At 38.0% G+C, this 24,374-nt stretch overlaps 1 protein-coding gene across 1 annotated transcript; it reads right to left on the reverse strand.

Annotated features, from left to right (window-relative positions):
* Nucleotides 1-9,848: 9,848 nt before the first annotated feature.
* LOC140242653 (malonyl-CoA decarboxylase, mitochondrial-like) lies at nucleotides 9,849-23,593 on the reverse strand. Its single transcript, XM_072322410.1, has 11 exons — nucleotides 23,497-23,593; nucleotides 20,561-20,701; nucleotides 19,641-19,781; nucleotides 18,456-18,596; nucleotides 17,866-18,018; nucleotides 16,951-17,115; nucleotides 16,117-16,228; nucleotides 15,073-15,225; nucleotides 13,243-13,420; nucleotides 12,202-12,248; nucleotides 9,849-10,226 (listed from the first exon to the last, which is right to left on the reverse strand). The coding sequence occupies exons 1-11, from the start codon at nucleotides 23,581-23,583 to the stop codon at nucleotides 9,982-9,984; spliced, it is 1,563 nt and encodes a 520-aa protein (XP_072178511.1). The 5' UTR covers nucleotides 23,584-23,593; the 3' UTR covers nucleotides 9,849-9,981.
* Nucleotides 23,594-24,374: the final 781 nt, after the last annotated feature.

Genomic DNA, 24,374 nt, shown 5'->3' on the forward strand with positions numbered 1-24,374 from the left:
ATTTTGATGTAAAAAACATTGGCAGACCTGTTATGCAGTTGGCCCATCAATATACATGTACATGTATTACCACTGACACACTGGTGCTTACTATTACTGAGGCTTTTACAAAGCAATTCATTATACACTCACTGATAAACTCCATCCCCTGGACTCCTTATTGCAATTTTTCCTGGGTGTTCTTCTTTGTGTGTGTGTGTGTGTGTGTGTGTGTGTGTGTGTTAGCAGAGAAGTGACAGCAAAAAGAAATTAAAGACCTTTTTTTGCTTGTCGTGACTCAAACTTAAAGGCATAATTTACCATTTGCAGATGAAAGCATTAGTGCTTTAAAATAGTTCTAAAATGTGAGTTAGGGATAGAAACAACCACTGTCAAAATTTGAATCCGTATAATCGATGTTAAGTGTTGTTAAATACACAAAATGTGAACAATAGTTATAATAAAAATGTTTCCAGACTAAACCGTATACAGTTACGGTTTACTGAGAAAAACCCTGATATCTCCTTATATTTTAGGTTTTATTGCAAATATTTCATATGGTAGGATGTTTTATGATACAACAGACCTACACATATGCATGAAATGTGATATCTTGAACATTTTTGAAATCACTGCTCCCAAAGGTAAACTGGACCTTTAACCACCATCCACTTAGCAAAGTGCTATCATAGATCGGCCCCTCAATGACTCACCATTTCCCATGATTTCAGTACAGAACTACGTACATGTGTATACATTTATCTTTATAATTCTCTCTCATTCCGTGTGCGTGTGTGTGACAGAAATAGAAAAAGCATGTTTAAATCCATGATTAAACCCTGATAACAAGGGATAAGATATGATTGACAGCTCCATCTTTTGGCTACCAAAAAGAGCATGGACACACACGCAAACACAAAAAAACCTGACAAACCAAGTGAATCCAATCAGGGTTTTCATGGGCCTCCAGTCATTCAGCTCCAGCAAAAAAAAAAAAAAAAAAAAAAAAAAATACTTTTCTTCACTTTACTTCTCAAATCCCACGATTTAATATGAATGTGCTGTACTCGTATCAGTCCATTACCTCTGCTTGTGAGTGTTCACAAAATGTGTTCAATACATTATACAATCATTTCACCTCTGCAATGCATGAGATTATGAATACCAACACCCTAATATCAGTTTATGAGATTATGAATACCAACACCGTAATATCAGTTTGATACAAACATATAGCCTCTCTATGGCTTGTGATTGTGAATACAGCTAGGTACACTGTAATCAGTTCATTATAGACTTCAGTTTACGGGTGTACACAAATCTGTTCAATACATTGTACAATCATTTCACCTCTGCCATATCTGCAAGGCATGAGATTATGAATACCAACACCCTAATATCAGTTTGATATAAACACATAGCCTCTCTAAGCCCTGGGATTGTGAATACAGGTATAAAATCTGTAAAACACGATATATTCGCAGCATGAAAATTTCGCGAATTGAAGCTGATGCCTTTCTCGCAGCATGATATTGTCGCGACTTACCACTGCACTATTGGCATTCAATGCATATTGTGTATGCAATTAAGAACTTTCGCATGCATTTTAATTTCGCGAATGTCGCCGCTCGCGAAATTCGCGAAATTAAAATGCCAAAATTCCTCGTTTTACAGTAGGGTTGATGATGCCTTTGTGACTAATATACACTATTAATTACACACAAACAACACATGCGATGATCCACACAGTTCGCATTTAGCTTCAATTCAACAGTAAAAAATTTCCACATTTGTAATTTGACATTCATGAAACCTAATCATTTTGTACACTGATAGTCATTTTACTGACACCATGTGTATGTGAACATGAAATGTTTCAGGGATGCAAACCTATAACATTTGCAATTGATTGCCTTATACACTGATGTACGTTTATACATATCTTACTTAACAGAAAACAGCGTGAAATTTTCAGAGCAATTCAGTTAGTTTTTCCATTCGTGAAGCACTGTACAAACCTTAATATCACATATAAAAACATGGTAAAATATAGTTATGTTGGAGGGATCAACTCATCTGGGCCCCGTTTTATCAAAAGATAAAATCGATTTTAAATTTCCTTACCACACAGGCTGTCATAGACTTACAGTTGAAATCAACTATATAATCAATTTTAACTCTTCATAAAACAGGGCCCTGATCACTTAACTTTATATTTCAGTTTATGATAATACATATACTTTAAAGTTTAAAATAAAACTATCTGAATCCATAGACTGCGGTGGCATTGCATGTACAGTATAAAGAGGGCAGCTGTCTAGCCTTTGATCCAGGTACTATCGGTTCCGCTGCTCTGTACATTCAAGATCTCTACTAATTAAAGTAGTCTGCTTCATTTGGTTCAGTGGAAATCTTGGCATTCACAAAGTGCAACATATTGTGTACCCCAGTGTGCTGCAGTGTTTCCATTTTCAAGAAATTAATGAGACATTAAAAACAGCCTCCCGTGAGTGAAATACAAAGAACAAATCATCTTTAAGGTGGAAAATCACCTTTTCTCTTGAAAAATTATAACACGCTTATCTCATAATTATTATCTCTGTGGTTCTTGATCACGAATTCAACCACTTGAAATGACCATAAAGGTCCCAATTTACAAGATATGTTCATGAAATATATGACACAGACAGCAAACAGGAGATTTTTATATTAAATTAATGAGTGCCTTTATTAAAGTGAATATGAGTAATTTACACAATATTCACAATAAAGCACAATACAAACGAGTTAAAAATTCAGCATCGTCACATTCATATGAGATACTGGATGAGAGATGAGAGGTTAGGTAGAGAATCAGTATGATGAGCGAGAGAGATACGATGAGCAATGGGATGCACTCTTCTCCCGTGGACATGAAGCGCGCAAGAAACCAAATGAGGGCCCCGCCCAGAAGGATGGTGATGATGAAAATGCCAATCTCCATGTCGCTGAGTTACCTTAAAAAGAAACACAAGATAGATTGTCTCGGAAACCTAAAGCCAATCTATCAAGCATCACATAAAAAAGACGACTTCTACTTGCTGATAATATCAAAGGATGCAAAGTTTAAACACTGACAATATTGGAACATACAACTTTTTTTTTCAATAAATTGATATGTAGGTGACAAACATTATTTTAAAAGTTTTTCTTTTAAATTAGTTATAATGGTCAAATATACATGTAGGTTGTGGGAAACATCTCAGATCATGCGTTTGCTAAATTGTAATGAATCTCCAAGAATCATAATCATGAATTACGTCTACATTTCAAGTCAAAGTACTGAAAATTCCTTTCAAATAAATACGACGTACAAATAGTATATTAAGGGAATTCAAAAAAAAAAAACACTCCCCATTACACACACACACACACACACACACACACATATGCACTGATATGCTGAAGTGACAATACAGCAAATAAAGATTTCTTCATAGACTGCAAAATATTTGCAAATGAATAATGATACCGACGAGTAGGCCTATAACCTAAGTAGATTATCAAACTGTCCATCTCTTGTCTTTGCAGAGCGATTAGTATAATCATTGTACACTTGTGTAACGGTTAAACAAAGATCAATTCAAGTTATTATTCTATCCTCACACAAATTACTTTGTTGAGGCATAATCTCCTCCAATATTCATTTACAATGTGTAGAAAGACATTCCAGTTCAGTACTTGGCTATTAAACTTTGACTAGTATCAATACTAGACCTATAGTACCGGCAAGTCAAAGATGGCCCTAAATATAACACTACAGCTTTCATAATATCAAAATTATGCCACAAAAATGTCTCGTATATTTTCGAGGATTTTGGTGACAAATATGATTTGAATATATCGACCAGTAAATCATGTCGTCTTGTATAATAAAACTGAGGGGCTTTGCGTTTTAGGCTGCATTATATTGTCGCAGTTTATAATCCATGATGACCCTAAACCAGTTAACCGCTGTAAACCAGTAATTGTCAAGCACCACGCCCCAACTTTTGACGTCAATTAGCAATATCGTTGGTCATAGATATATGGTTCTAATGCAATTACCCCCTGGATAATTACCCCAGATCATCTAGAACCTACGTGTAGGCCTATAAATACAATGACAATGTACTTACCGAAACAGTGTGGACGTCAACTCTTAATTCCTTTTACAACCGCAACCTTTGGCTTTGTCTTTGTCTTTGAGAAGGACCTCCGGAGTTGTGTTGTTGATGCCGTCTTACAGACCACCAGGGCGGATCTAACCCCGTTATGCTCCTTCACAGTTATACTGTGGTCTATGGGAGCGCTTCGTGTTCGGTTGAAATAAACAATATTTCTGGTGCTACTTCCCGGTTTCATCTAATGTTTTTCCTTTTTATTTCTTTCGTTTTAACAACAAATAAAGAGGGGGCGCGCCACTGCAGACTAACAATGAGATGAAATGGGTTCGAACAATAACGAGTGCTATTTATATAGCTTTAGTAATCCATGCATACAATACTAGTACAATGTAAAAATATAATGCTCTAGACACCCACACTGGCCATTATGTTGAGTGCTGATGTAATGCTGCTATAATGGGGAAATCTCCGCATCCCCAAACCAGTGTTTCTGAACGTTCGGTGAGGGCACGATTAGTCTTACTTTACCACAGATGAGATATTAATATATTTTCTATGGACTGCATCATCCTCATCCTCATCATCATCATCATTATCATCATCATCATCATCAATACTTATCCACATCCACAGTACTATCTCCATAAACATTATCACCTCTATCTCCACCTTAACTTTTCCCATAACCTTTCCCATTATCGTTTGCAATGTTTTCCTGCCAAAAAGGGGGAAAAAATCCTAACATCAGGATTTTTCTACTTAATGGAGTCTGGTGTTTTTTTCTTTCATTATTTGTTAAACTGAATTTAGATTCTTAATCTATTTTCTGATGGTTTTTCGGTATTTAATTGGTTGGTTTTCGGCAAGAAGGAAAAAAGGAAAAATGTGTATGTATATATATATATTTTTTTTTCCCCCCCCCCAGAAACAAGTGGTGGAACGTGCCCAATTGCTTTGAGCAAACTATTGTTTCCCCATTTGCAGACACTTTGTGAGAATACAATTCAAGTGTGTGTTAAAAAACAAAAACAAAAGCCAGATTTTGTTTTAGGTCAAATTCGAAATAATGTGAGATTGGCATATTAATCATATCTCTGTTTTGTGTATAATACTGTTTGTCTTCGGTTTTTTTTTTTTTTGTTTTTTTTTTTGTTTTGTGAATGTGAATTTTTGGCACTGAACGTAATTCGAATAAAGAATTTTTAAAAAAAATTTATAGGACCATGATACAAAGCATCACTGACATTATAAGTACTAGTCAATGTACCTGTGGAGTGCTGAATCAGCCGAAGTGGGGCATGGGGGGGGGGGGGGGGGGGTATGATGAAGTTATCGCAGTAGTTTGGTATGAATGATCCGTACTATCAGAGTACATGTACATGTATCATGCTTGTTCGACTTCAGCCAGTGTCCAGAAATCCTCTATGGGGATTCCCCCAGAAATGGTCAAGGTCACTGGGTCAACGGAGGTCAAATAACTGTTTTGCGCTACTCCTTGGTCCGATCTTGGCCAAACTTGCTGGAAGTGTAAGTAGGCCTACACCTGGGAAATCCCCATTGAGGATATTTCTGGGGGAATCCCCATATAAGTAGGCCTACACCTGGAAAATCCCCATTGAGGATATTTCTGGGGGAATCCCAAGGAGTAGCGAAAAAGTTATTTGACCTTTGACCCCAGTGACCTTGACCTTTCCAAAAATGAGCCCCTCAAGGGCAATTTCGCGGTCAACCTGCATCCACCCACTAAGTTTGATGGAGATCAGACCAAGGACCTGGGAGGAGTAGAGGAACAAACAGACAAACAGACAGACAGACAAACGTTGCTCGAAGTATAGTATGATGTGTGCTTGTGATACAATCAAGCTGTTTATTTAATATCATTGCTTTCATTACATATGCCTATAGTGTGTCATACATACACAGAATATATTTTCTTTATTCACATTTGAATTTGCTAAACAAACCCCTGTACCAACTTGGCGACTGACATCACAATCATCTATTTGACTCATTGTTTCTCATACATCCTGAGGCTTGCACAGAGCACCAAATACAATGTAAATGTTTCTAAATTAATGGTTGTAAATCCACAATTCAGATGATATTACACATGTGATCAGTTCAGTGGAAAGTTACCAAATTTAGGTGAGAGGAAGAAATACTGAGCAGCAGACAAAACAGGCTGCTACCATGGTGATTGAGTGTCCAAATATTAATGAATATGGAGACATATTATTTTTTAATCCATATTTTATAACTCTTTCTAGAGTGGTACATATAAATTGTTTACATCCCTTATGTATGTATTCATTTGAATATTCATATACAATTTCATTACGTTAACCAAGGGAGGAGTTTATGTTTTCATTGCTGTTGTTTGTCTGTTGGTCGGTTCACGGTTTTGTTTCTTTGTCGATGTGCAAAATAATTAAAAAAGCTGTAAATGGATTTGGATGAAAGCTGTAAATGGATTTGGATGAAACCTGCAGGAAAGGTGTAGAATGACACAAGTAACAAACAATTATCTTTTGGTAGCGATCCGAGAATTTTTGGGGAAATTTATGAAGGATTTTTGATATTTTGGCAGGTAGGGTCAATGAACTTGGGATTTCAAGCTGCCATTTTTGAGGTTTTCATACACGCACTTGAGTGCTTGCTCTAGTTTCTGCTAGGGTGAGGCGCGCCGCGCAGCTGAGGGTTTATTATGTAACAAAGGCTTCTATATTATTTAGAAATCGGGCGATTTTTCAGTATGCATATGTATGGGTGAAATCCACTGATCGCTATGGAAGAACAAGATCATTGGTGAAAAGCAGCTGCTTGGTGGATGTCTGCACTCTCAGAGTGCTTCTCTAGTCAATCTATGCACTCAACTACATTCATCTATCTATTTAATCATTTTATATCAATTGATTTATGTATTTTATCTCATTTATTATCTTTGACTTCTCTAATTGACAGACTGATTAATTCATTTATTCACTCATTAACTCATATACATATCCATTTGATTAGGTTCAACTTTTAATAGGAGATATTGGGCTCTGAGCTAGCTATGCCACTGCTATGTGAAATTCTGTACTGGCATAATTTGTGAAGGATTGTTAAAAGAGAGTAAACAGGAGGTGATTCTCTTGCCAACATATGACAACAGTCAAATTATGACCTTGGCTTGACAACATCAGTAGTTGAAGAAGAGAAGGGCATGAATTATGCCTGACATGAAGAACAAAAAGAAAAAAGAAAAAAAGAATGGAGTCAAATCCATCCCTTGGTTGAAACACCCTACAAGATCTAAAGATTCAAGTTTTGAATCATTCTTCCCTTTATACAGTCTGTCTGCAGTTACATAACATTCTGTAAAGAGCAGTGCTTAGGAGTCAGTCACTCTGTTTTGTAAATAATGCTTGCTGCATTCATTGGTGTACCATGCAAAAACAAAACAACTTTGGTTGAGGTCACACATTATGCTACAAGCATCACATTAGTTACGTTGACACACAGTTACAAAACTTGAAGTTTAGGTAAAAAACTTAACTGCTGATGATTAGCTCCACTCGTAAATTCACGACACGGGTTCACACGCACCTAAACTTTAAGTTAATTTGCAGAAGATGTGAAAAAATTTCATGTCAACAGTATATTGCTAACACAGGTAGACTATTGCATGGTCAATTCATATGTTTACAGTTTTCAGGGGCACTCCACTCACCAAGGCTTTAGATAGTCTGCCCTGCTGTACAGTTGATAGCTAGCTCTAACATTCCTCATACCTGCAGAAATAAAAAATCCCCAAAACATACCCAGCAGTTAGTTCTTTTATAAAGCCTACTGCAGCCGTTCAATCAAAGCTGTGAAATACTGTATATGCCATATATTTAGTGAGTCTACATTTTTGTGAATAGGGACTTCCCAATGATTTCGCAAGTGGTTAGATTCGCGATCATGGAGTTCTGTATGGAACAGAGAATTTTATACGCATATGTCATACAGTTAAACTCGCATAAGTCGACCTTCTCAGGACTGAGCAAATCACATCGGCTTAGACGATTTTCGACTTGTGCGTAAGTCGAAAAAAATCGACTTAGACCACACGTACATACGTATACATGTAATGTACATGTATGTTGTCTACTCTGGAGCCGAGAGCTGGAGCGGTGTGCCGCAGCACGGGTCGCCCAGCAGGGCCGCGGCTAACTTTGCACGGACAGTGCATTAGTATTGGCAAAGGTCCGATTACTTCACACCCTTGTTAAACCTTGGGGAAGTGAATATGAACGATATTTGAGCAGTGATTGATTCCAGTTTACCATACCGTGGCTTGAAATGCGTGTACAGGTGCAATTCTGATTTACCCGTGCGCGTAACTTTCCCCCTACTTTCCGCTTTGAAAACTCAGCAGCTTCATCCATACCACACCACTGCACAGCGCTGCAAATGCCAAGCTACATTGCAAGCTCAATACATGTAAATGAACGCATGTGTACTGTACAAACGCCTTAACTGCGAGTGGAGCAAGTGAGAAAAGTGTTCCTTCAGCGAGGCTGCGTGCGAAAACAAAAGACCCAAAATATTCGTGCAAGCTCAATACATGTAAATGAACGCATGTGTACTGTACAAACGCCTTAACTGCGAGTGGAGCAAGTGAGAAAAGTGTTCCTTCAGCGAGGCTGCGTGCGAAAACAAAAGACCCAAAATATTCGTGCGAATTTGCAACATTTAGACGGGTAGAGAATGGTTGCATAATCTCTCAACTTTCCCACACCACATTCCATCCAAAGTTAGCAAGAGTCGAAAGAGGAGAGAGGGGGAAAGATAGGGAGAGAAGCGTCATGAAGTCTGGGTCTTATGTAACTACATACACAGCCCAGTCGCGGTACGTTCGCACAGCGTATTAACAGCGTCTGGTCGGGCTGGGTCTTATTATGTAAACAAAAACTGGTGTCTCGTGATTTTGACAGTGATTTATTACACAATAAAATCTTATTCGACTTAGGCACAGTGAATTCGATGGTTTTTCCGTGAAAGTGTTCTTGGAATTTCATCGACTTAGGCGAGTATTCGACTTACAAAATTCGACTTGTGAGTGAATTAATACACGTAAGTCAATGGGGAAAAATCGGGACTTTTTAAAATCATTGACTTGCGCAATTATTCGACATATGCGACGTCGACTTAGGCGAGTTTAACTGTATGTATATCGGGATTAGGGTCAATATTTTTGCCTGTCTTTAATTTCACAAATAGCAAATGACTCTTGAAATTCGCAAAAATAAAAAGCTCGCGAAATATTTGGCGTATACAGTAGGAGAATGGGAAGAGTGCCTTTAAGATTAACAACCATGATGAGGCCGACTTAAGCCTTGAGTAACCTGCGGAATACTCTGGACAATCCTGCATCGTAAAGCTCTGTAGAGAAATCTCTGGGATTTAGAGTCTTCCTCGTACATAAATGTAGACATTATTAATCCTCCTGGTCGTAAAAAATCTCTGATCTCATGTATCATCATGCTGAACTCGATTATCATTCTATAAAATCTCATATAAATCATGATAATTCAGGGAAGCCCTCCTCTGGCATTCAGTCATGCCAACAAATTTTAGCAGCTTCACAAATTCACATTTCTGCATGATGCTTTGTTCACATGTAAATGATTTTGCACAAGAGGGTCTGATAGTACCATGATGACGGGATGAATACCACTCTGCATTGAGTTGATCTTCAACTACGTACGAAGGATGCAGTTTTACAGGAGAAAAAGCAGAATTAAAGTCCATTTGAATAAAAATAATTAATTCATTTGATTTGTACATTTTCTCAGACAAAGGAAGAGGAAGAAGAGAACAGGCACCACTATCATAATTTGCTGTTCACTTGACTGTTAGTGCCTGAAGTTGATTGACCGTGGACCAAGTCAAGTATTTGTTGTGATGCTTCAATCTTCTGGGTTTCTGCGTACTGCTGGCCAAGGGCGGTGGTGTTCTCCAGGAAGTAGCGGTAGTTGACCATCATTCCACAGGAGGCGGTCAGGCCCCGAGCTGAGGTGTCCCCCAGCCAGTTCAGTCGCCACATGGTGGCGCCATTTTGCAGGTGAAAGTTTGCTGAGGATGAACAAAGTTTGGGTTCATATGAAATCTCTTGGATTAAAGTACTATGCTTATCATGGTTTTATATGTCTCATCATATTTTCTACATTCACTGCTCAGACTTACACAGGCATTGAACCCACCAAAACAAAGAATATTTGGCTCATAGTGGTCCTTTTGTCAAAACACAGTACAGTTATTAAATGAATTGTGATAATTTTCTGTCAATTAGTATGAAAAAAAACAACACAAAAACAAACAAACATGTTTTCATCATTTTTCTGGTGGTTATGCCTTGAAGGCTTATGTCCATATGTTGTGCAGCAATTCACCAAAACATTTCATAATGTGTAATCATCACTATACAGTGTACTCCCGTTATAACGAACATGGTTATAATGAAGCAACTAAAAATTCAGACCACAACATCATTCGCTCTATGTATTTTCATTGTTAATTTGTTTGGTTATAACGAAATTTCGATATGAAACTAGAAATGTCGCTTTGGCGACTGGTATGCCTCCGCCATAATGCATGATTTTCCCAATAGGTCTAGATAGTACATGTGGACAATGTGTGATTACATTTTCACAAAATTGGCAAAATATTGAAATGACAAGTTTGTCACAAATGTGTTGAATGTTCACCTTCCTTGACCTAGGTTTAATTGGATGAATAGGAGAGCATGTATCTAGGGATTTACGGACTTTAACTCGACTTTGACCCATTCATACATTTAGGCCTTGAGTAATTTTCAAGGTACAGGTGTGGAGAAAAAGTGCAATTTCTGAATTGAATAGTAAATTGTTACCATTTTCATCTGGCCCTTGACCCTAAAATTCATAAGATAATCACTTTCAGGTAGAACATGCATAATACACGTGTGTATGTACTAAGTTTCAAGATAACTTGAGCCACTTCCGAGATATGGAGGAAAAAGTTAGTTCAGCACTTTCACTTGATCTTTGACCTTTTGACCTTTGAGGCAAAAAAAGAAGAAAAAAAAAATTTCCAGAGAATTTTTATTAGGTTACACATGTATGCATACACCAAGTGTGAAAAAAAAATAACCCTGCTGGCATTGCATGATAGGAGGGAAAAAGTAAAATTTTGAAGTGTTGCACTTGACCTTTGACCCCTGACCTTTGACCCCATGAACCCTACATTCTCTAGATAATCACTTCCAGTCAGTATATGTATATACTATGTTCCATGAAGATACCTTGAACAATTTTCCAAGGTATGGAGAAAAAAAAAGTTTTAATATTTTTACTTGACCTTTTGACCTTTGACCTCATGACCCAAACTTTCACTAGAGAATCTTAATTGGGTAATACATGTATACACTAAGTTTCAAGAAAATATCTTCAGGCATTCAATAGATATGGTGGAAATAGTGAAATTTTATGTATTTGACCCTGACCTTTTGACATTTGACCTTTGACCTCATGACCCAAACTTTCACCAGAGAATCTTAATTGGGTAATACATGTATACACTAAGTTTCAAGAAAATATCTTCAGGCATTCAATAGATATGGCGGAAATAGTGAAATTTTATGTATTTGACCCTGACCTTTTGACCTTTGACCTTGAGCATGTGCACCCAAAAGTTGATAGGCACAACTTCACCCCCTAATACACATACATGCCAAGTTTCATTACGATACCTCAACGGGTTTTGATAGTTACCTTGTCCACAAAATTCATTACGGACGGACGGAAGGACGGACGGACGGACGGACGGACGGACGGACGGACAACCCGAAAACATAATGCCTCCGGCACCACTTCGTGGCGGAGGCATAAAAAGAGAAGTGCTGGTCCTGAGGCTTCGTTATAATGGGAGTCCACTGTAAATCATAACTCAGTCTTTCAAACAAAGGAGGGAGGGTTGTGAATGGAAAAACTGAACTTGACACTTATAGAGATATGCTAAATAATTAAAATTAATATTTCAAAATGGTGGATTCTGGATCTTCATCACGTACCAACTGGATTGAGTGCAAATGTTCTCCTCTTTTCCAAGTACAAGTACCTGAAACAACAACAACAAAAGGAATGTGAAAACCAAACACTGTAACACCTTTGAAATACGAACCACCTTCATTACCACGGCTACCAACACACTGATTATCATGACTCTCATCAACAACAACAACATCATCATCATCATCAAAATCATCATCATCATCATCATCAAAATCATCATCATCATGAAAGCAAGGAGGGCAAAGACAGCTCCCTCCCTTCTAATAAAGCTCAGCATTTTAATCACTGTGTTCGTTTAATTTCATTGTTGGGGTGTCTAACATTGATTGATTGAGGCCAATTAGGCCATTTACTCGGCAAAATAAAACACAAAAACATATACTAGTGGCATTTACAATGAGAGCCAGGCAGCCTTGAAAGCATCTTGTGCTTGTGTTAGGTTGCCTACACATGAAAATACAACTTTACAATAGCACTGAACATATATTACAACTGATTCTGTGTGAAATCAAGTAATAAATAAAACACCATCACGTTAATACGTACATATTATATGCACACTCACACACACACACACAACACACACACATGCAGTATACATACTACTATACTACTCAGTCATGGCTAACTGTTCAAAAAAAGAACACTTCAGTAAGCACTTGAATCTAGAAAGAGTTGTGCTGCATTTCAAAGCAGTACTTATTGAATTCCATTCACTTTACCACCACCGGTGAACCTAATAGAGTTAATATTGCATTCTTTCAAGTAAATAAGTTTGCAAACCTACATCGTAAATGTATTGGTTTGGTGAAAAAAAAAGGTTGATTCAAACACACACACACACACACATACAAACACAAATAAAATTAAGGGGCAAAATTTTGTCAGAAACTGAACAATGGGGCATGGTAAGTATGTTTAGTACAACAAAACAGCAACACAATATCAAAAACGTATTTTCTCCTATAGAGTGAAAAAGAAGTCATACCAAGTAAAGCATAAAACATACTAAACGGCAGCAATGCATGCACTACTCTCACCTTGCGCAAAGCCTCATTAGAGGGCCCTTTAGACTCCTTTTCAGGCTCTCAGACTGAAACCACTCATTGGTGACTAGTACTTTCTTGAGCAATGGTAGCATGGGCTGCGATGCAACATCCATTGCAGCCTGGAATGAGTCTAATTCCTCCATAGTGAGCAAGGTGACACTTTCTTCATCTAAAGGATGGGAAATTTTATGAAAAAGATATAAAGAAACAAAGAGGACATTATCAAAAAATTCTAAAGCTTTGAATTTCATCAAGTGTACATAAGTTCAAAAGAGTGATGAAAAAGCAAAAAGACATTGCAAAAATATGATAATTCTAGATGGATATAGGCCTTCTTTCATAATTTTGTAATGATTATTCCACAAGGTTAGCTGCTGTCATAATCAAAGCATTGTGGGGCAGTCATTAAAGGAGCTTGATTATGAGATATCACTCAAGATGACGGATGGTACGGTACAAATTCAGATCCAGCCACTCAACTTGCACACATCACTATTACGCTTGTGAGATGACCGAGATTCTCAGAAACAAGCAGCAAGCATATATAAAGATAATGAATCATGATGTCCCAAATTTGCAAAGGTAATTTAAATCTAGCCTGTGGCCTACATAAATTTTGTCTGCATGAATGTGCCTGACAGATCGTGTGCAAAAACAGACATCCAAAATTGAACGGGTGCTGACACATGCATGTTACTGGTAAATGTATGCATATTTTGCATTATTTTAGTCCATGGACTTAATCTAGCCTTGGATTTGATTTAATCTATGTATGTGGATTTGAGCCAATATTTCCTTTCTTGCTGGTTTCATGGGAGCAATTAAGCTCAGCTGAATATAGGTCTCACATGATTTCTCTGCCAACTGTCACCCTCAGACAGAATTTTTCATACCATTAACTCTTGATGTGGCCTGTTTGCACACTCAACTTGGTTGAATGCAAGCCCAATTTAACCTGTTCCATACGGGAACCTAGTGGCCCATGTAATAAGTCTATGGGGAATCCAGAATTCAGTATGGAACGGGTTAATTCAACATTTTCTTCAAAACAATGCGACACACAAGAGAGGCAATTAATCCTTTTTTTTTTTCCCCCAGACATTTGGCTTAACTTGCCATTCCTTTTCATCAGCATTTAGTAATCCATCCAGACTTGACCAAGTTGTAAAGTTAGCAAACCCACTCAGGTGTAACAATAGGCCTGGATCGAACAGGAAGCCCATGGTGGCACAATGGGGATTAGAAGATTAGGTAATCTATTCACTGGTAAGTAGTTTTCAGACAAATAATGAAATATGCCAATAAGTGAAGAAAACACTCTAGCATGCATGCCCTTCAGTGAACAAAGCCTATGGAGGGCAGTGCTAAGCTTATCCCTACCCAGGCCTGCACACAAACCCATTTTTTCTACTGGTCCAATCTGTCTCTTAGACCAGTAGGTACATTTACCCAGTTTTTCTATTTTTTACTGATCCAATCCTGAAAAAGTTACTGGTCCAACAGCAATTTTTGCTGGTCCTGGACTGTTGGAACAGTGTCAGTGCGCAGCACTGCCCTACCAATACTGCAGGCAATGTGTAATACAAGTGTCTATGAGGAGTAGCAATTATTCAAAAATTACCGAGCATTTCTAATAAATGTTTGCTTATCTAAGTATGTAAAATGTCACCATGGCACACATGATGGCTCTGTTGGTGGCATATATAAAGATAAGATGTCTTGCAAAATGGGAAAAAGAACAAGAATGTACTTCCAGCAGCATTAGGATCCCACAAGAGAGTCAGTGTGAACTATTGTAACTTTTGTGTCTACTTCACTGACCTTTAACCTGCTGATTAATCTGTGTGATCAGCCAGTTTTTGAAGCCCGGGATTGGAGAGAGGCTGGAGAACAGGTGCATGCTGGGAAACTCTGACTGTAGCTCCTTGACGACGCTCTTGATGAGGTGGTTGCCGAGTTCAACGCCCTGTAGACCTGGCAGGTGGATAACAAGAAGGACTTTGTATCATGACGCCAATTCCTTGATCTTATAATCAGCAAAGTACCTCCTAATGTTACAGATTGATAGTGATTATATCAAATTGTAGATGTGTCTCCTTCATGTTTAAAAGAAAACAGTTAGAGAAATTCAGATATTCTCACCTAGGGAAGAACACTGAGAAGAGGATAAGAAATGAACGAAAAAGCAAAGATTGAAGAAAATTGGACTTGACAAGAATAAAAGCTGAAGAAGAGATAAAAAAGAAGAGGCAGAAGAAATGGCTAAATTACAATCATCACCATAATCATCATCATCATCACCATCATCATCATCATCATCACCGTCATCACCATCATCACCATCACCACCATCACCATCATAACCATCATCATCACCATTATCACCATTATCACCATCATCACCATCATCACCATCACCATCATCACCATCATCATCATCATCACCACCATCATCATCATCATCATCACCGTCATCACCATCATCACCATCACCACCATCACCATCATCATCACCACCATCATCATCATATCAAGAACATGAAGAGAAAGATGACAACAAAGAAAATAAAAGTAACGTCAGAAGGAAAAGCAGAAAAATAAATATGAAAAACGGGGGAAAAAAGAGAAGAAAAATGGGCGAAGCAGAAGAACAAAAATTAAAAGAGAATGATGAATGGGAGGAAGCTAGGGAATGAAGAAAGAGAATGTAGAAGAAGAGAAAGTGATGATGCGGATAAGAAGATAGGAGGAAGAAGATCGGATGAGGAACTCATCTACTGACATATCCAACTGAGAGTGAAGTGTTGGGTCACATTTATGATGCTGGCAACATGGGAATTAAATAGAAAGTGAAAGCTTGCCTACCCCTTTGTGTGGATGTGATTGAATAGAAGATGGCCGCCTGGGCCTCGTCTGCCTCCTCCTCGCCTGGCAACACATTCTTCCGGTCTTTGGCATCTTGGCTCCGCACAATGGACTTCATAAAGATCAGAATACCATAATCTAGTTTTAACATGTACAAGATCTGGAGGTTACAGTCATTCATATCAACCACACAAGGTAACACTATTATCATGCAACAAGTGAAAACAGAAGAAAACTGACCAGAAATGAATAGAATTTATTAGTGGAAAAATGAGCAAAGAAAATGGGATCTCTTCTTTGCTCATTTTTTCACTGATAAATTATTATCATGCATCAGACAAATCGTGCTCCAGCTCACACCTACCTGACCCCCAAACAGTTCTCTCTTGCCACTCCTACATTACCTTGGTATGCACTGTATATAACAACTCCCACCTACTCTAGTTTTTTATTCTTTAATGTGTATGTCATGATACACCCTGAGTAGCATGAACTGCGGAATTCAACAGACTCGATTTGGGCACTGAAGAAAGCGAGATTTCAAATCTAAGTAAGGATAGATATGTAAGACTTATGTTTCCTTGTAGATGGCATACTGTACCTGTCAAAACGTAAGAAAAGAACTACAGACAAAAACAAACAAACAAAAAGACTCACAAAGCATTAAAAGAATTCTGTTAGAAACAATCTAAACATACTTAAATCTATTATTCCAGTAATATCAAGTAGGGTGTGTCCACACTTTTAGAAATAACAATAGAGATTAAAAAGTTGTGCTTCTGACCTGCTGACAGATTCATATTACATGAGATCATAAAATGATCTTGCCTTTACCTGTATGCTGTCTGAGATATCTCTCATGAGGGCAGTGTGGAGGATAACCAAAGGCTCCCCTGGCATACTGCTGTGTGTGAAGACGAAGCAGCGTCGATACGGCCCTACCCGCTGCTTGATGTCTGTCCAATTCCTGATGGGATGAACAGCCTCGTACTGACTTATCTGTAGAACGAGACCACAAAAAAAAGGAAGTGCTGAAATGTTTCATTTTTACATGACAATGACCTTCCTAAAGGTATGATAATTGATGTATCCATGTTTTTCACAAGTAATGCCTAATTTTCATATGCATTTGTATCTTCTTAATCTCAGTGTAATTTAGCACAATAATACATGTATTGCAAATATCTGAATTCACTCCATGACCATTTTTTCATAACTGACTTCTTGTATATAATTGATATTTTCTAAAGATTGTTCTTGTGTCCAAATATTCATAACATGTGTCAACATAAGACTCTAGAGATCACATATTCAATTCTGTCTAAATTTTGGTGGATTCCCTCAATAATCTGTGTAGGAAGACTAGGCTGTTTGTCAAATGATTAGAAATAAGGGAAGAAACAAATTAAACTGAATACAGTAAAGAAACTCACTAATAATTACAATAATTGATATGATATCACTGCTTCAAATATGACTGCCACATGAGCTTTTTCCATGCACTTTTACCACTCCTACTTCTACTACTACTTCTACAACTATTACTACTACTACTACTACTACTACTATGATTAATTTCATGTCTGCAGTTGCACTACTGAAAATGATAATAACGATTGGAAGTGATCATTGTCACACCATACTTCATGCTCTTTCTATGATATTTCCATGATATTTCTGTGATAGTATGAGTATGATGCATAATTAAAAAAAAAATAATAATAATGCATAATTCTTTTAAAACCTGACCCTTTCCAGCATGTGACACGAGGAAGACCATGTGACTCTCTCCAGGGTCAGCATGCCGGCAGCGAACCAGCCAATCAGAAGCTCACGTAGAGTCTCACTCAGTGCCCTCAGCTCTGCCTCATTCCTGATGGATGACGTTGATGACAGATGTCCCTGGAACATGAGAAGAACATCATCTATACTATATGAGCCATACATTTTGCAGCGGTGTAAACCTCACCTTTTCTTATTATCACATACAGTAAGCATTAATTTCTGGATAGCAGTTTAAATGCAATAGTTATTGCTACATCTTGCAAACTTTCTGGTTGTTACGAAAAACAATAGGAACAACACCTACATGTACTGATTAAAATATGAAGAATGTTCAAATAATACATTCTTGTAAACTAAAAAATAATGATGATATTGCATTTCTATGAAGTGCCCTGACATTTATACAATATGTAAAATGTAAAATAAAGATCTATAACACATTTATGTTATACATCAGCAGTGTGATGTAAATCCCAAGAACAGAAATCAAAAATACTGTACAGGTGAGGACAGAATGAAACACAAGGTATTGTAGGCCTACATGAGCAACTTACAAGCAAATTGGCTCTGAGGTCAACCAAAAATTTGACCCCGCCCGGCAACCTGCTGACATGAGAGAAGAGGGTGGAGTAACCTGGTAGGAGAGACTGACGAAGACGCCCTTCCGCCTGCAGAAGAACGGCCTCCTCACGACCCTGTCACATGGAGGGTGAAGATGGGAGACTATCTGTTAAAGGTCCAGTTTACCTTTGGGAGCAGTGATTTCAAAAATTTTCAAGATATCATATTTGATGCATATGTGTAGGTCTGTTGTATCATAAAACATCCTACCATATGAAATATTTGCAATAAAAACTAAAATATAAGGAGATATCAGGGTTTTTCTCAATAACCGTAACTGTATACGGTTTAGTCTGGAAATTTTTTTATTATAACTATTGTTCACATTTTGTGTATTTAACAACACTTAACATCGATTATACGGATTCAAATTTTGACAGTGGTTGTTTCTATCCCTAACTCACATTTTAGAACTATTTTATAGCACTAATGCTTTCATCTGCAAATGGTAAATTATGCCTTTAATTCACTCCTTCCAGTCAACTCACAGACAGGTACAGGGTATATCAGGTTTCCAAAATATACATAAGTGAGCCTGCATCATGGCCTAAATTCATGTTTACTTGTGTTATACTGAGCAGAATATTAACATGTAGCGAACGATTCCAGTTTCTGCTATTGATAGCTGTTCTTTGTCTGTCTCAGAATTGCGTGTATTATTAATTAAATTTTCCAACGTGGTAGTGTGCTTGTTTTGCTGCAAAACTCGTACAAAGACATATGTAAAACTCAAGGCTGACATCACTTGATTTTTTACTTTTGCTGAACCCATTTGGATGTCCTAACAGTGTTTAACAAAAGAATTTGCCAGCCAAGCGCACGTTCTCTCACGCTTGATTGATATTTTGCATTGTTTGACAGCACAAGCAGTCGACTGTGGAAGGGAACATGTAATGCTTGACTGTTCTCACACCTAGTGAGATTTACCAAGATGTTCCTTCTCTGTTGCTGAGCAAACAAGAATCTCATTTGGGGGGCACTGACAATTCCTGGAGAATCAAGAAGAATAAACGCATTAAGAGATCTCTCCTATGAGTCAACCGTTTCATTGACAGGCATTTTTAGTACACAAATTTATGTAGAACTTGAATGTACTTTGGCTTGACCTTTGCCCTCACCTCCTGCTTCTGAAGCATGGCCGCTTCTGCCATCACCTTCTCATGCCGGACCCCCATCCCTGAAGCCATTGCACACAAGAAGCCAAGCTTGTCCTCATCAGTCAGTCTCTGATAGTAGTCACAGACTTGCTGCACTGTAGACTAACAACAAAGCATATTTATAGCACAAAATACAAACAAAAAGAAGAAAAAATAACCAGCAACCCTGATTGATGAAATGAAATAAAAAAGAGAAAAATGATGGTAAAAATAGGTAAGGTCTGAAAACAGTGAAAATTATGACAGATAACATTGCATGAACAGAAGAGAATTCAAGCTGTGTGTAAAAGAGTACCGGTAGATTGTAGGTGAAAGGCAAGTCAAACAGATATGCTGAAATATACAAACTCTAGATAATTTGGCTGTTTGATTGTCCACAAAACATTATTTTGCATGGAAGGCTTAACAGATCACCTCCATAATGAAGTAATTCTAACAGAGTGCACACAGGGCATAACTAATGTGTGTTATAAATGCTTTACACCTCCTTAGCCTGAAATGCGCAATCATTCTAGCTTTGTTTGAAAGCTGCGTTGCATGTCGAGCTGAAACTTCTTCACATTTTACCTCCCTGTAAAAGCACCTTCGGCATCATGTATAAAGATGTTTGAGTCCCTCGTCATCAGTGCTACTTTATACACACAAATCACATTAATCCGTTGAAGACAAGTCCCGAGTATACTCGGGCAAGCGTCTCTGGGAAATGCATGTTGTAACAAAATCAGTCTGTCCTCAACGGGTTAACGATGTGTACACATCATGAACTGATGACAATTGCAACTTGCTAGCAATCCTATCCACTTCATTTAGAGAGTACATTTCCTTAAAAACTCTGACAACTGCCATACAACCACCTGTGAGTTAAAAGCAAATAAACTTACATCAGCTAACCATGGTGACTTGTGACTTCTGTCCAGTGCAGCTGACATAAGGTGAGGAACGGTCGACTTCAGAAAGATGCTGTGGTCAAGCTGCCTATCATGCTGCTCATTTGAAGACATTGGTCTGACTGTTGAAGCAATCTATCACACGAGAGATATTCATTTTTTTTTTTACATATCCCAGAATTCTATGCACTTTCATTTAATGATAATGATAATAATTGACAGTGCTTATATAGCGCATAATACACAGTGCATAATGTCCCTATTATGCGCTCAAAAAAATGGAAAGATTATAAACAAAAACGTACAATTCCAATTACAGTGATGGTACTACTACTGATTTCCATGTTTGCTTACACTGTGAACAAATGCGTTTTCAAAGCAGACTTGAATCTATTTATATCAGTGATTTGTCTTAAATTCTGGGGAACTGTAAAAGTGGAAATGTTCGGGGTGTTGAAATTTACGTGCATTTCGCGCAACCAGAAACTAGCATGAGAATAAAAGCATGCACACATTTTTACTTGCCATATATTCCTGTACCTACTGTCTTGATTCCGCGGAATTAAAAACATGTGAAACTCTTCTTACCGGGCCATGCGCAAAAAAGTAGTCGCGCGAAAATATCCACTTTTAGATTATTCCATAAGTTAAGTTAAGTAGATTATTCCATAAGTTAGGGGCATTAAAAGCAAATGTTCCTTCTCTGTAAAATTTGGTTCTTCTGTTCGGAATTTAGAGGATAATCTGGCTCCTAAAGAATTTTGGTCTAATATATCAGTAAAGAAATTTCTTCTGATAAATCAGTAAAGCATTGATTACATAAATGAAATGAAATGAAATTATTCATTTGAACAATATAGAACACACATTATGCCTACTTTATTGCAAGTAAATTTATTGATCACTGTACCACATGGATCCTTCAGGATAACCATGAAGGTCATGTGACTGTGACAATATGCATTTTTGATAACTCTTCATCATACTGTATATAAATACAAAAAAACCCAGGAGATTTGGGTATTTCTCCTCCTTTTGCAACAAACAAATGAAGACGAGTCCCGAGAATACTCAGGCAGGTGTCTATGGAAAATGCATGTTATAGCTAAATCAGCCCGTTTACGGTGGGTTGATGGCAATATTTTTGTGCTGGTGATGTCATGTTCACCGAGATTGTTGTTTCCCGGTCTGCCTTAGACACCATGATGCAGAAAGATGACCTGTTGGTGAGTTATTTTGACTTCAGTTGTCACTGTCATCACATTCATTAGATTCCACTTTATCATATGTGACCCTGCATCACAAAACAAACAGCAAGTCGCCATACATGAAATTTTAGTTAAGAGCATATTCTGAAAGAGCAGACTTTAATCTTTAAAATGATGTATAACTCAAACCAAATGAATTCTCCTAACCTATCTGAATATTGGAAAGAAGGCACACACTCAGGAAAAGTAAGAACTGAGAAAAGAGGCTCTGAAGTACAGTGTCTATTTACCAAGCCATGCTGGCTGTGTGATGAATGGGACAATAAACAGGATGTAAACCACTGGAGTAACAACAATGAAGGAATTATCAGATCAAACTGAAATTGAGCATGCCTTATCAACAAATTCTGTCCTTGATTAATGCCAACTTTCAAAGCAGTACTCCAGTAGCATCATCCTTTCAAAAGTTAATACAAGAGTTGAAAGTGAAGAGAGTGTACAAGGTTTATAGGAAATGAAAAGGGGACTCCAAAGACGCACTTAATCACACTATTCTGCCAAAAAAATGTATGGTCACATATTTCGATATCTTTCCCCCTGCCTGCCCTATCATTTTAATAAAGGACACATATCAAGCTAGAAATGTAAATTTTCAATTATTTTCTCTCTTTTTCTTTTTCAGCCAAACATTCTGACACTACTGACCCTGCTTGTTCATCCTATGGGTAATGACCATGTTTTGGTTTACAAGGGCCATATCACCTAACCAATTATTGCTCAAAGTCACATAGAAATAGAATCTAACGTTAGTTCTTGCAGTCTGGTACAATCACTTTCTAGGCTCTTATCAGAAAGCAGATATTGCATTATTCTCTGGCAAATTTTACCATTTTGGATAGATCTCTACATCTCATATCTCTAGTCTAGCACAAGATCATTCAGAGAAAAGCCATAACAGCAGATACTGTATGAATGACTATGAGATACACTTGCCTCACTACTAGTTACACCACTACTTACTAGAGTCACTTGTATAGAGGGTAGAAGGGATATCCAGACCGTTCTGTTTCTCATTCTAGATCTAGGTGTCTAAAACGATCTGAATTTTCCTTTGTCTTTTAATATTTTCAAATGCTTGTCAAGTTCTAAATTTACATGGAAATTAAAACTAAGCACACTTAAGTTAGGTTCACTTTATCCAATCTCCATAACGTATCATGGAAGTGCATCCCCTGACTGCGTCTGCGAGTGGGTTCATGCGTATTTAAACCATTGGGTACCAACTGATGCTCAAGCAAGCCGCTCCCCCTGAATTGGAAACAAATTCCTTCCCTGCCCTGGGCCTGGGCACCCTGCCCCTGGTCCTGCCGAGCCCTTGGCCACTGGCTGGACCCTGACCTGGGACCTGGATAGTCAGCCACAAGTTTATTTTAGATTTGTGCCACTATGTATGATTTAAAACAAAACTTGACATACACTCACAATTCAAGAGTCATTTTATCTTGTCTTTCATTGTCGACTCTGTCACAAACCATAACTCACTATTGAAAACATAACTCCGACATAAAGTCAGACATGTGGGACTACACCGAGAGGCACAGCTGACATCTATCTGCTGCACTACTATCTACTACATCTACGTGCTCCTGTGCTTCAAATGCACAGTAGTTGAGAGAGATATTGCAGGTATTAGGTCAAACATGGTGTCTAATTTTATCTTACCGAATTGATTATTCGCTTGGCCTTGGGGTACACTACCGACATGCAAGGACGAATGACACTCCGTAGGGAATTCATTGCGAAAATCATAGCGCACGCATCCGGTATGTAGGTATGGGGACCGGCAGGAGCTGGGATCTGGGGGGTCCGGTGGGTGGGGCAGGTTGACAACTCGACCACGGGATAGCCCCCGACCCTGGACAGCTCGACCGGGTCGAGCTATCCAGGGTCGGGTTTCCAATTAAAAAGCACAACTCCCAACTTTACTTGTTACAGATTTTTACAGAATGGAACTCATTTTTGGCATACAAATGGCATAGGTAAGTCAAATGACGTATATGAAAAAACGGTTTCCACAAGTGCTTTTGCCAGTGACAGTTGAGGTTTGATACTACCTGCTTTCAGAGTGACAGTAACGCTCATTGTCAGGTATATTTTGCTGGTTTGTTAAATAAAATTAGATTTCATCTCATGATGAAACATACAAAACAAGTGTCAATCCCGACCAGAAATTCGTTCAAAAGTGTACTAGTAAATCAATGCGGAATATGTTGTGTTTGAAACTGTATCCTGACGGAAAGTCAATTTTACCACTTTTCCGGATAATTCCCACAAATAAAACTGATATGGTGTAATCTTCAAGTATAGTTATTTATAGAATAACAGGGGCCGCGGAACGTTTTTCAGTGGGGTCAACACCCCCCCCCCCCCCCCTTATACGGGAAGAATCTAAGGGCGGAATCTTTGGGAATTTAAAATCATGGGTGTGTAATTTCTTTCCCGATTTTTTTTTTCCGATTTCTCTTTCTTTTTTTTTTTTTTTTTTTTGACTAGCCAAAAGTGTGTGTGTGTGGGGGGGGGGGGGGCAGCCCCCCCCCCCC

This window comes from Diadema setosum, chromosome 19 (genome assembly GCF_964275005.1).
Source record: "Diadema setosum chromosome 19, eeDiaSeto1, whole genome shotgun sequence".
In the NCBI taxonomy this organism is placed as follows: Eukaryota; Metazoa; Echinodermata; class Echinoidea; order Diadematoida; family Diadematidae; genus Diadema; species Diadema setosum.